Source organism: Pteropus alecto, unplaced genomic scaffold (assembly GCF_000325575.1).
Source record: "Pteropus alecto unplaced genomic scaffold, ASM32557v1 scaffold483, whole genome shotgun sequence".
NCBI lineage: Eukaryota > Metazoa > Chordata > Mammalia > Chiroptera > Pteropodidae > Pteropus > Pteropus alecto.
The window spans coordinates 103,165-117,925 of NW_006433384.1; the positions used below are offsets into that span (position 1 = coordinate 103,165).

A 14,761-nucleotide genomic window follows, 5' to 3' on the forward strand; every position below is an offset into this window, starting at 1 on the left:
ATCAGAATGAGCATCCTGGGGAGAATGCTGCTGGTGGTGGGAAGAGTCCATAGAGGGGAGGCCTTCCATGGGTTGCAGGGGAAGTGAGGAAGCAACCTCCTCATCTGTGGAGCTCTCCTGCACTGTTTCATAGCCATCGAGGATCAAATAGTTTCCTATTGATAGAGACAGAATAGTTTGATGACATTAGTACTGCTATTAGCACATAGAACAGAGAGATGAGGTGATATGCTGACAACTTTAAAAGCTATTAAAGAGGGATTAAAACCATTAATTCCCAAATTCCCAAGCTTAGTGTTAAGTTTATCAGAATTTTCTCACTTCAGATTTAAGTTAAATTGAACAAACTTTCACAGCTATTTCTGAAAATTTTCATATTAGCATTTTAAAAGTTAAAAGCTGTAAACTACAAAGTCCCCGTATGATCTTGCCACCATCTTCCCTGCCTAATACCTCTGTCTCATTTTCTACCATTTTTTCCCCTCACCTTGTACTCTTTAACCACAAAGAGCTTGCTCTTGCCTCACAGCCTATACACTATTCTTCTCAGCTAGAACACTCTCCCTCCAGATATACCCACATAGACCCCCTTGGGTCTCTGCTCAAATGCTACCTCAGCAGAGGCCCTCTTCCCTGATCACCCTGTCTGTCCCTATTCGCTCTGTTGCCCCTTAGTCTGACTTATTTTTCCTAATATTTCTTCCTATTTGACATCTATTGTTGACTTATTTACCAAAAAATTTCCCCTACTACCACTTAAGCTTCATGAGTATAGTTGATTTTAGTGTTTGTTTATTCAATGCTATAGAGGTTGGAGTCTGACACAGATTCAATAATTATTTAGTGCATGAAAGAATAAATGCTACACATACACACCTGGCGAACCCAAAAAGATCCATTTTAGCACATAAGACAGTTAACAACAATCAAAATCAAAGTTTTAATGTGAAACAACTTGCCTGAGATGCGTAAATTAACATCCTTCTCTTCCTTTTTAACTGTTCCATAACTTTCTGATGGATTATCATCATTATGTGCTTCACGGGCATCAAAAAAGTGCTCTCCACTCTCATCAAGACCTCCATCTGGTTCTGCAGGAGGAATCTCTGGGGTCATAATCATGTGGTCCATTGCTAAAATGTTACTTGCATGGCTATCTTGGAATGCCACTACCACTGAACCCCGCGAAGCATAAGATTCAGTTGAAGTCCGTGGATTGTAGCAAGCTGAAATGACACCAGCTCCAGTTCTAAAGGGCATCTGTCCTTCACCAGAATGATAGGCCTTAATATTTTCAAAGTTCTGGGTTCCACTGTCTGTCTGCTCCCCCGGGGAGGCTGTCCTGTATCTTGAGAAATGTGGCCAGTCTTCCTGAGTATTCTTCTCAGCCAAACTCAGCCTTTGTACCAGCAACTGCTTCAACAAACCCACTAAAAGATTTAAGAAAGAGCGGGGAAAAAAGCACAATTCACAACTATAAGCTCAGACTCCACAAATTAAATTAGTTAGTGAAATTATCAATTATCTTTAAAAGTAAGTAACTGTTTAGAAACAAAGTCAAAACATTAATTTCATACATTTTTGTCTTGTTTGAAAAATGAAATAAAGCACCATCTGGAGACGACTTAAGATTAAACCAGACTTGAAAAGATCTAGGTGCTCTTAATTGGGAGGTACCCTTATTTAGAACTGCAAAATAACCAATACCATGTCTTCCTCTATTTTTCCTTCCAATAACTGAAATAATACCCACAAGGTATTTCTTAAAAGAATGTTGAAAAACTGTGTTAAACTAGACAAAAAAACAAAAAACAAAAAACACAGAAACCCTAAAAGTTCTATTTTTCCCGAAGCAGACACTATATACACAGACATTATTTTTTCTAATTTTATTAGACACAGAGAACATTTATTTTATCATTTATAATAATCTAAAGTATCTCCTTAAATGGTGAAGAAAATAAACTTCCTTGTAATAGAATTTAATTCTAATGCTTTGGTAGCATGTATAATGTCAAAAGATAAGTAAATGTTAAGTTTTTAAAAAATGACCTTACTTCTGGCACAGCTTCCTTAGGTTGTTAAAAATAGAACCAATTTAATTTTGAATGGGTAAGTATAGGCTGTGAGGTCACTTACACAATGAAAGAATTACTGGGACAAGGTTAGTCAAACTATCAAAAGTCTTAATTGTACTTAAAAATGCTTAACCCACTATATTGTATACTTGAAACCACTATAACAGTGAATATTAACTGTAATTAAAAAATAAAACAGAAATTAAAAAAAAAGAAATTATTATGACTGTTAATTCAAGAGAAACTAGAATTAATTAGGTTTTAAAGAACCTGACCAATTCTCTACTTTCAACTCTGACTTAATTTCTATCTTCTGTTTCTTCACACAGATCGGAGTCTTTGACCCTCTGTCTTTCTGCTTTACATTCACTTCCTGAGAGATGCTCTGAATTCTTATGGCTTCAACACTCAAATCCATCTCTCCTTAACCTCTCTCCAAAGTTCTAGTCTCAAACCCCAACTTCCTGCTCATCATTTCTTCTTATATGGAATTCATTATCTTTAGTTCAACATGTTTTAAAATTAAGCCCATTATCTCTGAAATAAATGAAGGAAAAAAAGTGTGACAGTGGTAGTCCTTTCTGACTTTTATTTCTGACAAGAATACTGAAATTATCTCTATAAATATTCCCTTTCCTTTGCCATCCAAAAAGTCAATTGGTTTAAGTATTTATTGAGTTCTTGCTTTATGTTTATTCTTGGACCCATTCTGATCCAAACCTTTTTAGCCTCGAGCCCAGGCTACTACAATAGCTTAATAGTAACTGCACTAATATAAACTGCTTTCCATTCAAATCCTTTCACAGTTCTCAAATTTTTTTTTTTCATTAGTCATAACCTAGCTTAAAAACTAACGATTCTCTACAGCTAGAGCAACCGTTCTCAGCCTTTTCCCTGTGATACACTCCCCTTTGTAACAGTGATTATCAATCAGTGGAGGGTTAGGAGTATTAAAAAGAGTGGCAAGGACCACCCACTCTCATATGCGCAAGTACCCACGTCTGTGTGTCTGTGTCAGTGAAGGATGGGCACTAGTGGAGAATACTACAATTTCCACAAGAATATTAGAAGAATAATTTGTAGTTTGAAAAAGGCTTTGAAACAGTGTGATGTACCATCCTGAATGTTCAGAGGACTCAATCTGGTATCCACAGCAGCTGGGCTCAGCAACACATTTGCTACCCTTCCAACCATTATCTGTAACTTACATGGTCTATCACAGGCTAACTAGTCTATGCACTGCTCTCTGAACACCCACAGAGTTTTCTACTCTTGTATGAATGACTTCTATTATTCTAAATACCTATTAGAAACCCATTCTTCAAGGCAGTAATCACATCTCTGTTTTCTGATGCCTCCATTCTCTGGTCACCCCAAAGAGGTCACTTTTGATACATCTATATTGTCTGTTAACTTAAAAAGGTGGGTGAAGTTTTTATCATCTTTCCAACTAGACTGTAAAATTCTTGCAGGGAAAAGTCACAGTTTACACTTCTTTGGTATTATCCTAAGTGACTCATAGTACATTAGACAACAATATTAACTTATGAATAAAACTTACAATTCCTTAATGCATCCAATGCCCAGCGTTCTTCTGAGACGGGTAAATGTGGATCTGGGATTGTGATTCGACAATTTACTCCAACTTCCTTTAGAGTCCCATCTGCATGTTGTTCCTTTGCAAACTGTCTCTCAGCCACAAACAGATCATCTACTTCTGATTTCCCAGAGGTGCCCAGTGAATGAGACTGAGGTTTTGATGATATTAAGGGAGACTCTAATCCCAAATCTCTGTCTGTCCAACAGAAGAGAAAAAGTAGAATATATCTTAAATAAAACTTTTAACATGAAGCATTCAGGAAATACTTGGAAAAAAATAACAACATGAACTAAATATATTGTCTGTTAAGTGAAATACACAATTAGAGCAGTGTTATTATGGGACGCTGAAAGCTCAAGAGTGAAATTTGTTAAAATGAATAGCTGATGCCAGAACCTGCATATACCAAGAGTTAAAGTTCTGCATTTTGATAAATAACATATAGACTAAATTCTTCCAGGTAAACTTAACAGATCAGTTTACCTGGACTCTGCAGACCAGTGACTGAAATGCCATGATGTTCCACTTTTAACTTTGGACTTTCTTCATCATTGTCTTCTCTATGGAAGAAAGAAAACAATCTTTTAACTTTATGAGGTATCTAAATATCAAAATTTAAGAATTACCCATTCCCTTTCTGACCAAAAACAAAGTCAGTTCTCCTACAAGGCAAAGGCACACTCACTCGCAAGGTGGTGACTGTGGCAATGGAATTGGCTTTGTGGATTGCTCCTTCACTGATGCAGCCATCCGACAGATTAGGTCCTGCCAACTGTGGAATTTTGAAAAGAATCCAAAATATAAAAAGGAAAAGAAAAAGAAATGTCCTTTAAATACACCGAGAAACTAAAAGTAAAAACAAAATAAAAGCAAACAAACCAGAAACCAAAACAAACAAAACCAACAAACAAAAACTCTGCTTTCTAGAGAATATCTTTATTTTGGTAACAACTATTAAGTAAGATTATAAAAACTCCATATGATAAAGAAAAACTTAACAACATAATCGATACACTATCTTCACTTGACAAAACTTCAAAACTTCACTTGACCCTTCTGGAATCTTTTCTTTAGAAAAGATACTTTCAATAGAACAGAATCAAAATAAAACACATCGATCTGAAAAGTAAAAAGTTCTTAGAAGAACATATCTAAAAGAATATAGAGGAAATGCTGTGTATATACTTTTCAAAGTCCTGCTACAGGAAAAAAAAAAAAGTTAAGTTGCAAAAGATTACATTCAGGATATTAAAAATATTAGAACAAGGTCAAATATTAGCTATGACTAATACATACACAGTTTTTTCAGAAACTGTTTGTGCCACCAGTTCATAAATTTGGGCTCCATTGTCTGACATGGAGATGACAAATAAAGCTTTGTTATCTGGAAAAAAAAGACAAAAATTACTCTCACAATGCAACCTACAGAGGCCATTTCCACCCCGCTGGTATTCTTCCACATCTTAATCTAGGTAAAGGTTATATGTGTTCACTTTGTAAACATGTGTTCATATAAAATTCACCAAGCTATTCACTTAAAATTTGTGCAAAATATTGTATATTATTATACTGTATTTATTATATTTCAATAAAACAAAGATTATAAAAACATTGATTTCACAGTAATTTATTAGAAACAAAAGTTGTCAGCGGGTGTTAGATAAAAGAGTTCATAAATTTATCCTGTTATCATGGAACTAATGAGTTTTAAAAGGAATTTCATTGTTAGTACACCTAATATATAATTTGCTAACTTAAACTGGTATTAAAAACACAACTACATCCATCTCTTCAGTTTTTGCTTTTGTTTTTTTACCAAATCAAGAAACATACCACTCTAATGAAATTCTTTTCACTGGGATTACCCCCTGCAACTCAGTATTTTCATTGGTGTCTATCAATCAATTGAATATGGAATAAAGATTGAAATAATATGCAGAAAATTTTCAAATGCAAGAAATTACTCAGAGAGTCTAGGCATCCAAATTTTGGAATATAAACTCTTCATTCACTTTCTAAGCAGTAAATAAATTTCTTTTAATTTCTATAAGAATATTAAAAGAACAAAACTTTATCCTAGTTATGCTACATAAACAACACTGACTATCTTAGCCAAGTTTACAATGAATCTGAAGGTTATTAGTATCATTGTATGTTAGCAGTATGTTAGCAGACATACTTGCCTGTTGCCACTTGTCGAACCAACACTGTATTCAACTTAATGACAGGGCTAAATGTGTGTTTGCTATCAGCTGAGGATGCCAGAATCTTACTATGACATCTTAACACCAGTCTATCATCCTGCTTTTGTAACAATACAAGAATGTCTTCCAGCAGCAATGTGTATAAATCTAGAAATAAAAATATAGGAAAGGTGATTAGTACAGAAACTGAAATGTGCTTTATTAACTTTATAACAATGAAAAAGAGAAAATTTCTAAATTACTATTAAATCTAGTAAATTTTAAAAATTAGGGAGTTCTCTTCCTATGACCACATTACAATTACAAATAAATTATAAATCAATCAACCTGAAGACCCATCTGAACACTAGCTGAACAAAAGTCCTAAATCTAAAGATATACAGAAGCAGTCAATTTGAGATGGCGAGAAGGTAGATATGAAACGGGCTGGCCCCACACCCATGTGTGGTGGTTGAGAATTTGGAGAGATATCTCGATTACAAACGTTCCCTGAGCAGTGATGGGTTCCTACCCCAAAATAGGCTCCCCAGCCTGGAGCACCAGCACTGAGAAGAGGAATCTCCACAACATCTGGCTATGAAAACCAGTAGGTATTCCATCTGGATGAGAAGGAGATCTGGAAACTCAAGTGTGCTCATAATGGTCCATGCACTCCCAGGAATTCACCCTGGGCTCCAGGAGATGGCAGCATGGGAGGAGGCATCAGAGACATACAGGTAGAGACTGAGTTATGTGGTTTCAGGACGAGGGCTGGAGGGACAAAATCCACTGTCTCTGTGATTAGCTCATCTCCAAACATGCCGACATCTGAATCTGATTGAGCCCAATGAGTATCATTTGTTTCACATAAGTGACTTGATGAGATCCAACCCACATAACTTGCTTACTGCCAGAAACTGTTTTGGGCAGCTGGGTTGGCCTACAAGGCCGTCTCTTCTGGACAACGCTCGGGGGTTCATGGACCCAGGGGGGTGGCAGTTGGCCTCAGTGGGCTCTGACCCTTTTACTGAGTGGCCCTAGGTTCCACAGTGGCACGAAACCTGAAACTACATTTACCTGGTAAGCACCACTTGCCACACGGCGCTGACTCCCTGAGACCTTGCATCACCCAACTTAGATACCTCCAGAGGTTTATTCAGCGGCTGAGACTTACAGGCAGCTGGCAGGTGGAGGCAAGCCTCAGGGTGCCCTGGGCATTTTGATGAGCTGCCTTAGCACCAGTACTGGTGGCAACCGGCCTCAGTTCTCAGTGTGGCCTCTCCTACATGCCTCCAGTTCCAGTGCAGGTAATAACCAATTGCGATCACTTTGTAGCCTCTACCCGGTATCCCCCGGCAGTCAGAGGCCATGACTGACTTTGGCCAGCATGGGAGCCCCTCCTAAGAGGCCCCAGAATGAACACACTCAGTGATTGGCTTCAGACCACAACAGAGCATCACCTGATGAGCTGCACAAATGGCACACCCAAAGGGTGGTCTCAGCAGGCACTAGGGGAAATCCCTCTTAATGGGGTGAGTTCCCACACAGCAGCTAGTACCCTATGGTCCTGGTCAATCCTCAAAGCCAGTCAGCCTTTGAGAGTCAGTCCCATCCATTGATGTGCCAACAGCAATCAAAGCTCAACTACAACAGGAAGGCACACATAATCTACACAAGGGACACTCCTGGAGCACTGGGCTCAGGTGATGATGAGGGAGGTTGTACCACTGGACCCTACAGGACTCCTACTGCCAAGACTGGGAGACATAGGAGATCTACATAGAAACAAACAGAGAGAGGTATCCAAAATGAGATAAAGAAACATGTCCCTGATGAAAGAACAGGATCAAACTCCAGAAAAAGATCTGAATGAAATGGAGTCAAGAAACCTACCAGATACAGAATTCAAAACACTGGTAATAAAGATGCTCAAGAAACTTAGAGAGAATGTCAATAAAGAGATAGTAAGCATATAAAAAAAAAAAAGGATGGAGAAACCACAAAAAAGAACCAGTTGGAAATGAAGAATGTAATAACTGAAAGGAAGAACACAGAGAAGGAATCAACAGCAGATTAGACAAAGCAGAGGACTGACAAACAAGGTCACAGAAAACACCCAATCAGAACAGCAAAAGCAAACAAACGAACAACTGAAAGGCAGTTTAAGGGACGTCTGTGACAAAACCAAGTGTAAGGACATTCATATCACAGAGGTACCAGAAGGAAGAGAGAGAGGGAGAGGGATTGAGAACCTATTTGAAGAAATAATGACTGAAAACTTCTCTAACCTGGCAAAGGAAATACGTGTACAAGTCCAGGAAGCACAGAGAGCCCCAAACAAGATGAACCCAGAGAGGCCCACATCAAGACCTCAAAATTAAAATGTCAAAGGTTAAAGAAAAAGAATCCTAAAAGCAGCAAGAGAAAGGCAGCCAGTTACTTACAAGGGTAGTCCCATAAGTCTGAACAGATTTCTCAACAGAAAACTTGCAGGCCAGAAGGGACTGGCACAAAATATTCATAGTAATGAAAAGCAAGGACCTACAACCAAGACTATCCCAGCAAGGCTATCACTTAAAATTGAGGGAATGATCAACAGCTTCCTAGACAAAAAAAAGCTAAAGGAGTTCATCATCACCAAACCAGTATTACAAGAAATGTTAAAGGGACTTCTTTAAGGAGAAGAAGGGCAAAAAAAGAACATAAACATGAATAATAAAATGGCAATAACTATGTACCTATCAATAATCATTTTAAATGTAAATGGAGTAAATGTTCCAATCAAAAGACACAGGGCTGCTGAATAGATAAGAAAATGAGACCCTTATATATGCTGTCAGATCAAGAGACACACATGGACTAAAAGGAACAAAAAAGATATTTCATGTGAATAGAAATAAAAAAATAAAAAAGCTGGGGCAGCAATACTTACATCTGACAAAATGAACTTTAAGAGACAAAGAAGGTCATTACATAATGATAAAGGGATCAATCCAACAAGAGGATATACCCCTTGTAAACATTTATGCACCCAACATAGGAGCACCTAAATATACAAAGCAAAACGGACAAGCATAAAGGGAGAGATCGACAGTAATACAGTCATGGTAGGGGACTTTAACACCTCATTGACATCAGTGGATAGATCTTTCAGACAAAATCAACAAGGAAACAGCGGCCTCAAATGACACTTCAGACGGGATAGATTTAATTGCTATTTTTAGAGCATTTCACCCCTAAGCAGCGGAATATGCATTCTTTTCATGTGCACGTGGAACGTTTTCCAAGACAGACCACATGGGGCCACAAAACAAGTCTTAATAAATTTAAGAGACTGAAATCATATCAAGCATCTTCTTTGACCACAACAGTATGAAATCATAAATCAATTAAAAGAAGAAAACTGAAAAACACACAAACATATGGAGGCTAAATAACACGCTGCTAAACAACGAATAGGTTAACAATAAGTTCAAAGAAGAAATCAAAAGATACCTTGAGGAAAGTGAAAACACAAAATCAATGGGACACAGAGAAAGCAGTCTTTAGAGGGAAAGTCATAGCTATATAGGCCTACCTCAAGAAACGAGAAAAATCCCAAAGAATCTAACTTTACACCTAAAAAACTAGAAAATGAACACCAAACAAAGCCAAAAGTGGGTAGAAGAAAGGAAATACAAAGATCAGAGGAAAAATAAACTAAATAGAGTCTAAAAAACAAGATCAATAAAACTAAGAGCTGGTTCTTTGAAAAAATAAACAAACTTGATATACGTTCAACCAGACTCATCAAGAAAAAAAAAGAACCCAAAGAAATAAAATCAGAAATGAAACAGAAGTGACAACTGACACCACAGAAATATAAGGATTGTTAAGAAAATATATGAATAATTATATGCCAATAAATTGGACAATCTGGAAGAAATGGAAAAATTCCTAGAAATGTACAATGTTCCAAGGTTGAATCAAGAAGAAACGGAAAAGCTGAACAGACCGATTATTACTAATGAAATCATATCAGTAATGAAAAAGCTCCCAACAAACAAAAGTCCTAGACCACACGGCTCCACGGGTGAATTTTACTAAATATTCAAATAGAATCAACAGCTATCTTTCTCAAACTCTTCCAAAAAATTCAAGAGGAGGGAAGGCTCACAAGGCCACTGTTAGTTACCCTGATTCCAAAAGCAACAAAAACATTACCAAAAATATGTAGATATATAGGCCGATATCCCTGAGGAACAAAGATGCAAAAATCCTCAACAAAATATTAGCAAACCAAATTCAGCACTACTTTAGCGAGTAAATACACCACAACTTTACAAAGGCCATATACAGCAAACCCACAGCTAACATCACGCTCAACAGTGAAAAGCTAAAGTTTCTTTTTTAAGATCAAGAACAAAAGAATATCCACTTTCACCACTTTCATTCAACATAGTTTGGGAGTCCTAGCCACAGCAATAGACAGAAGAAAAAAAAAAGGGAAGGGAAGGGAAGGGAAGGAAAGGAAGAAAGGAAAGGGACTATCAGAAAAAGAAATTAAGAAAACAATCCTATTTACAATTGCATCAAAAAGTTCAATACCTAGGAATAAATTTAGTCAGGGAGGTAAAAGACCTGTACTCGAAAAATTATAAGACAGCGAAGAAAAAACTGAAGAAAATACAAATAAGTGGAAGCATATATTGTGCTTATGGATAGAAAGAATAACATTGTTAAAATGTTCATACTACCCAAAGCAACCTACAGATTAAACACCATCATATCAAAATACCAATGGCATTTTTCACAGAATTAAATAATATTAGAATTTACATGGAACTACAAAGACTCTGAATAGCTAAAGCAATCTTGAGAAAGGAGATCGAATTTGGAAGTATCATGCTATGCGATATCAAACTATACTGCTAGGCTGTAGTAATCAAAACATCAAGGTACTGGCATAAAAAAGACACATAGATCAATGGAGTAGAATAGAGAGCTCAGAAATAAACTCATGCTTATAATGTCAATTAATCTATGATGAAAGAGACAAAAATAAACAATGGAGTAAAGACAGTCTCTTCAATAAATGGTGCTGGGAAAACTGGAGAGATACATGCAAAAAAATACATAAGACTACACCACTTTCTTACACCATATACAAAAATAAACTCAGAATAGATTATATATTTAAATGTAAGACCAGAAACTATAAAATTCCTGTAAGAAAACATAGGCAGTAAACTCTCTGATGTCGCTCTCAGTAATATTTTTTCTGACACATCTCCTCAGGAAGGGAAGCAAAAGAAAAAATAAACAAATGGGACCACACAAAACTACAAAGTATTTGCACAGCAAAGAAAACCATCAACCAAATGAAAAGATGACCTAAATGGGAGAAGATATTCGCCAATGGTACTCTGATAATGCAAATTAAAACCACAATGAGTTATCACCTCACACCTGTCAGAATGGCCATCAAAAAATAAACAACAAGTAGTTTCGATGCTGTGAGGCAAAAAAAACAGAATCCTTCGGCACTGCTGGTAAATGTGCAAATTGGTGCAGCCTCGATGCAGAATGGTTTGGAAGTTTCTCAAAAAATTAAAAATATAATTACCTTATGACACAGTAATTTCACTTCTGGGTATTTATCTAAAGAAAGTCAAAACAGTAATTCGAAAAACACATGCACCCCATGTTCTTTTCAGTGTTATTTACAATAGCAAAGATATGGAAGCAACCCAAATGTCTATCAATAGATAAAAGAGATATGTTACATATATATGGTGGAATATTACTTGGCCATTAAAAAGAATGAAATACAACGATCTGCAACAACATGGAGCAACCTAGAGGGTATTGAAGTGAATCAGACAGAGAAAGACAAATACCGTATCATTTCAGTTATATGTGGAAACAAAAGAGCAAAATAAATGAAAAAAAAACAAAACAATTAGACTAATTGATCCAGAGAACAAACTGCTGGTTGTCATGTGAGAGCGGGGTTAGGGCCTGGGTGAAAAAGGTGAAGGGATTAAGAAGTACAAATTAGTAGTTACAAAATAGTCATGGGGATGTCAAGTACAACATAGAGAATATAGTCGATAATATTGTAATAACTATGTACGGTGCTGAATACTAGAGTAATGGGGGAGGGTCACTTAAATTATATAGATGTCTACCATTATTCTGTACAACTTAAACTAATATTAAATAAAAACTGTAAAGATTTTATTTAATTTTGAAAAAGATTTTTTAATTAAAAAATTGCAAAAAATTGACTTGTTATCGCCTTTTAAAATAATTCATTCTTTTGTATTACACCGAAGTTTCTGACTGACAAGATATAAAAAATAATGGTTCCTCACCACAGATAGTTTTAGATATAGTAGTTAAAGAAAAACCTAGACTTTGCATGTTTTGCATTTATATCCTTCAAGTACAAGAATGATGGAGACAGAACTGAATCGTGACAAAGTTTTCTGCTTCGTCCCTAAATAAATATTTAACATACTTCACATATAACAAAATCATTTAAGCATAGCTACTGCAAATGCATAAATAAAACAAAGTAGCACTGCTATCAGCTGTAACTGAAAATTATGGGTGATTATCTCTTTTTCTAAAAAATTTTCCTATTCTTTTCATTTCTTCACTTTCCCCAACATTGACAGACATTAGACCTACCAATAGTTTTATCTCTATTCACCTTCCAAACCAATGGCCCTTCATGAATCATCTTCCTTTTTGTTAAATCCAAATTCTGCCAAAATAAAAAAAATTATCCATAAATTATTTCCAAGTATTTAGTGAGATAATATTCCATACAGTCTCATTTCAAGAAATTCTTACACATTCACTATTATTACTGATATCTATCAACTACTGAAATTGGAATAAAGACCAAGTTAAAGCAAGTAGTCTATACTCAACTACTGAAATTGGAATAAAGACCAAGTTAAAGCAAGTAGTCTAAAAAGGAAAGGTATCTTGAAAAACATTCAGGAGTAGTGTCTTCTAAATCTCACTTTAAATAGTTGATAATAGCTTATGAAAATAAAGTTGTAAACATTCAACCACTAGATTCTCAATATACCCCTTTAATTTTTCTATAAAAAACTAGATGAGGATAATGCATAGCTTATTTGTAAGAGGCCTCTGAGTTCCAGGCTCTAGTTCAAAGAAACTCCCAAGGAACAACACTTATGAAAAGTCCAGATAGTACTCAGCCTTGCTCTAAATATTGAAGACTTATTAAGAGAATCATCTTTTAATATAAGTAGCTCCAGAAAAACTTCATTCTCTGGATAGAGCTAAGCACATTTTTGATAAACTATTATATATGACATAAAAGTCTATTTTAACAGCCACCAAATAAATCTGCCAAAACAATCATCTAGAAAAACAGTACAAGAAAGATTTAAAATCCTAAGTAGTAACTTAATAGAAAAGCCTCAAATACTAGAAGTGACAATTAATAAATATTTTATGATCATTCCTGTGATGGTTTCAACTTATATGCTTTAGAAGAGCTTGACAGAAAAATAATTAAGTTATCTTTTTACTCAATCATCTGGAAAGTTCCCATAGGAAACAGCCTTACTCTTATTGAAACTATAACACAATAAAATTAAACTCCATAATAAGTAATGTTCCTTAGTCACCTGCAATTTTTGTCACAATAGTCTCAAACAAAAAGCTCCTCTAATCAAAGACTAATGTAATCTTCACACAGAAGAGACATTTAAAAGAAAGTATAGAATCATAAATATAGGCAATCTATGAGACAAGAACTCCTTCATGTGATGTATGTTCCCACTGAGATGTTAATTACCTTCCAGGTCTTAAGTAAATTTTATTTTTTAAATTATTATTAGACCATCTCTCACCCTGAGCTCTTCAACATTTGGATACTCTGACAACTTCAGATTGGAGGTATCAAGGCGACGCTGATAATCTTCTAAGCGCTGAAAATTAGACAGGATGGAGCCAAGGTTACTGCTTTAGATATCAATGACTTCCCTGTTCCTAAATCAAATGGACATTTTTTTACCTACATTTTATTGAGGTCTCTGCAATATTACATAAAACTGACAACTCTCTTCAAACACCCCATTTCTTTTGGCTTTGAAAACAATCCTTGTTTTCATCTTACCTCTTTGGCTGCTCGTTCTCAACCTTTTCAAACTCACTGGCCTCTAACTAGCTTGCATTTATTTTCTGAATATTTAAATCATGTAAATTGTACAAAATTTAGAAAGTAATTCCAGGGACACAACAAAAGTCTCCCTCCAACTCTGTTCTTTTGTCTCCCCACCCCCGATTTTCTCTAAAGAAATACTCATTTCTTGAGTAGCCTATGAGAAAAATTCTAAGAGAATAGAATATATGTGTATGCTTGTCTCTGTACATATTGTGTATACAACCTTCAACAAAAAAGATATGGTAGCATAATATATTCATATATGTATTACTCATTCAAATGATAATAATATAGTCATATACACATTTTTCTGTATATGTGTATCACTCATTAATACATATTGGAGATCACCCCACAGTAGCACATACAGAGAGAGCTTATTTTTTTTTTTAATGGCTGCATGATATTGAACTCTGTGAATGAACTATAGTTAACTATATATTGATGATGTATATGTAGGTTACTTCAAATCTTCTATAACAAACAATACTGCAATAAAATGGTCTTAAACATATACTTTTGTACACATGTAGATATATCTGTAGGATGTTTCTAGATCAAAAGGTATGTGTATTTTCCCCCACGATTATAAAAACTTCCAAATACATAGAAAAGTTTGAAAATGTATAGTGAATACCCATATGCCCACCACCTACATTCTACAATTAACATCTGCTGTATTGGTTTTCTGTTTTATCATATATCTATC

The 14,761-nt window shown here is 35.5% G+C and overlaps 1 protein-coding gene across 1 annotated transcript in view; it reads right to left on the minus strand.

The window, feature by feature from the left end:
• The window catches only part of ARHGEF12 (Rho guanine nucleotide exchange factor 12), an 81,194-nt gene that overhangs the window by 5,809 nt on the left and 60,624 nt on the right, over window positions 1-14,761 (minus strand). Inside the window, exons 32-40 of the mRNA XM_025044264.1 lie at window positions 13,739-13,816; window positions 12,537-12,612; window positions 5,862-6,029; window positions 4,975-5,062; window positions 4,364-4,450; window positions 4,162-4,238; window positions 3,640-3,873; window positions 960-1,430; window positions 1-155 (exon numbers count right to left, since the gene is read on the minus strand). The exon at window positions 1-155 is cut by the window's left edge and continues 150 nt beyond it. Coding sequence (XP_024900032.1) covers window positions 1-155; window positions 960-1,430; window positions 3,640-3,873; window positions 4,162-4,238; window positions 4,364-4,450; window positions 4,975-5,062; window positions 5,862-6,029; window positions 12,537-12,612; window positions 13,739-13,816 — 1,434 coding nt within the window. The remainder of the gene's footprint in view (window positions 156-959; window positions 1,431-3,639; window positions 3,874-4,161; window positions 4,239-4,363; window positions 4,451-4,974; window positions 5,063-5,861; window positions 6,030-12,536; window positions 12,613-13,738; window positions 13,817-14,761) is intronic.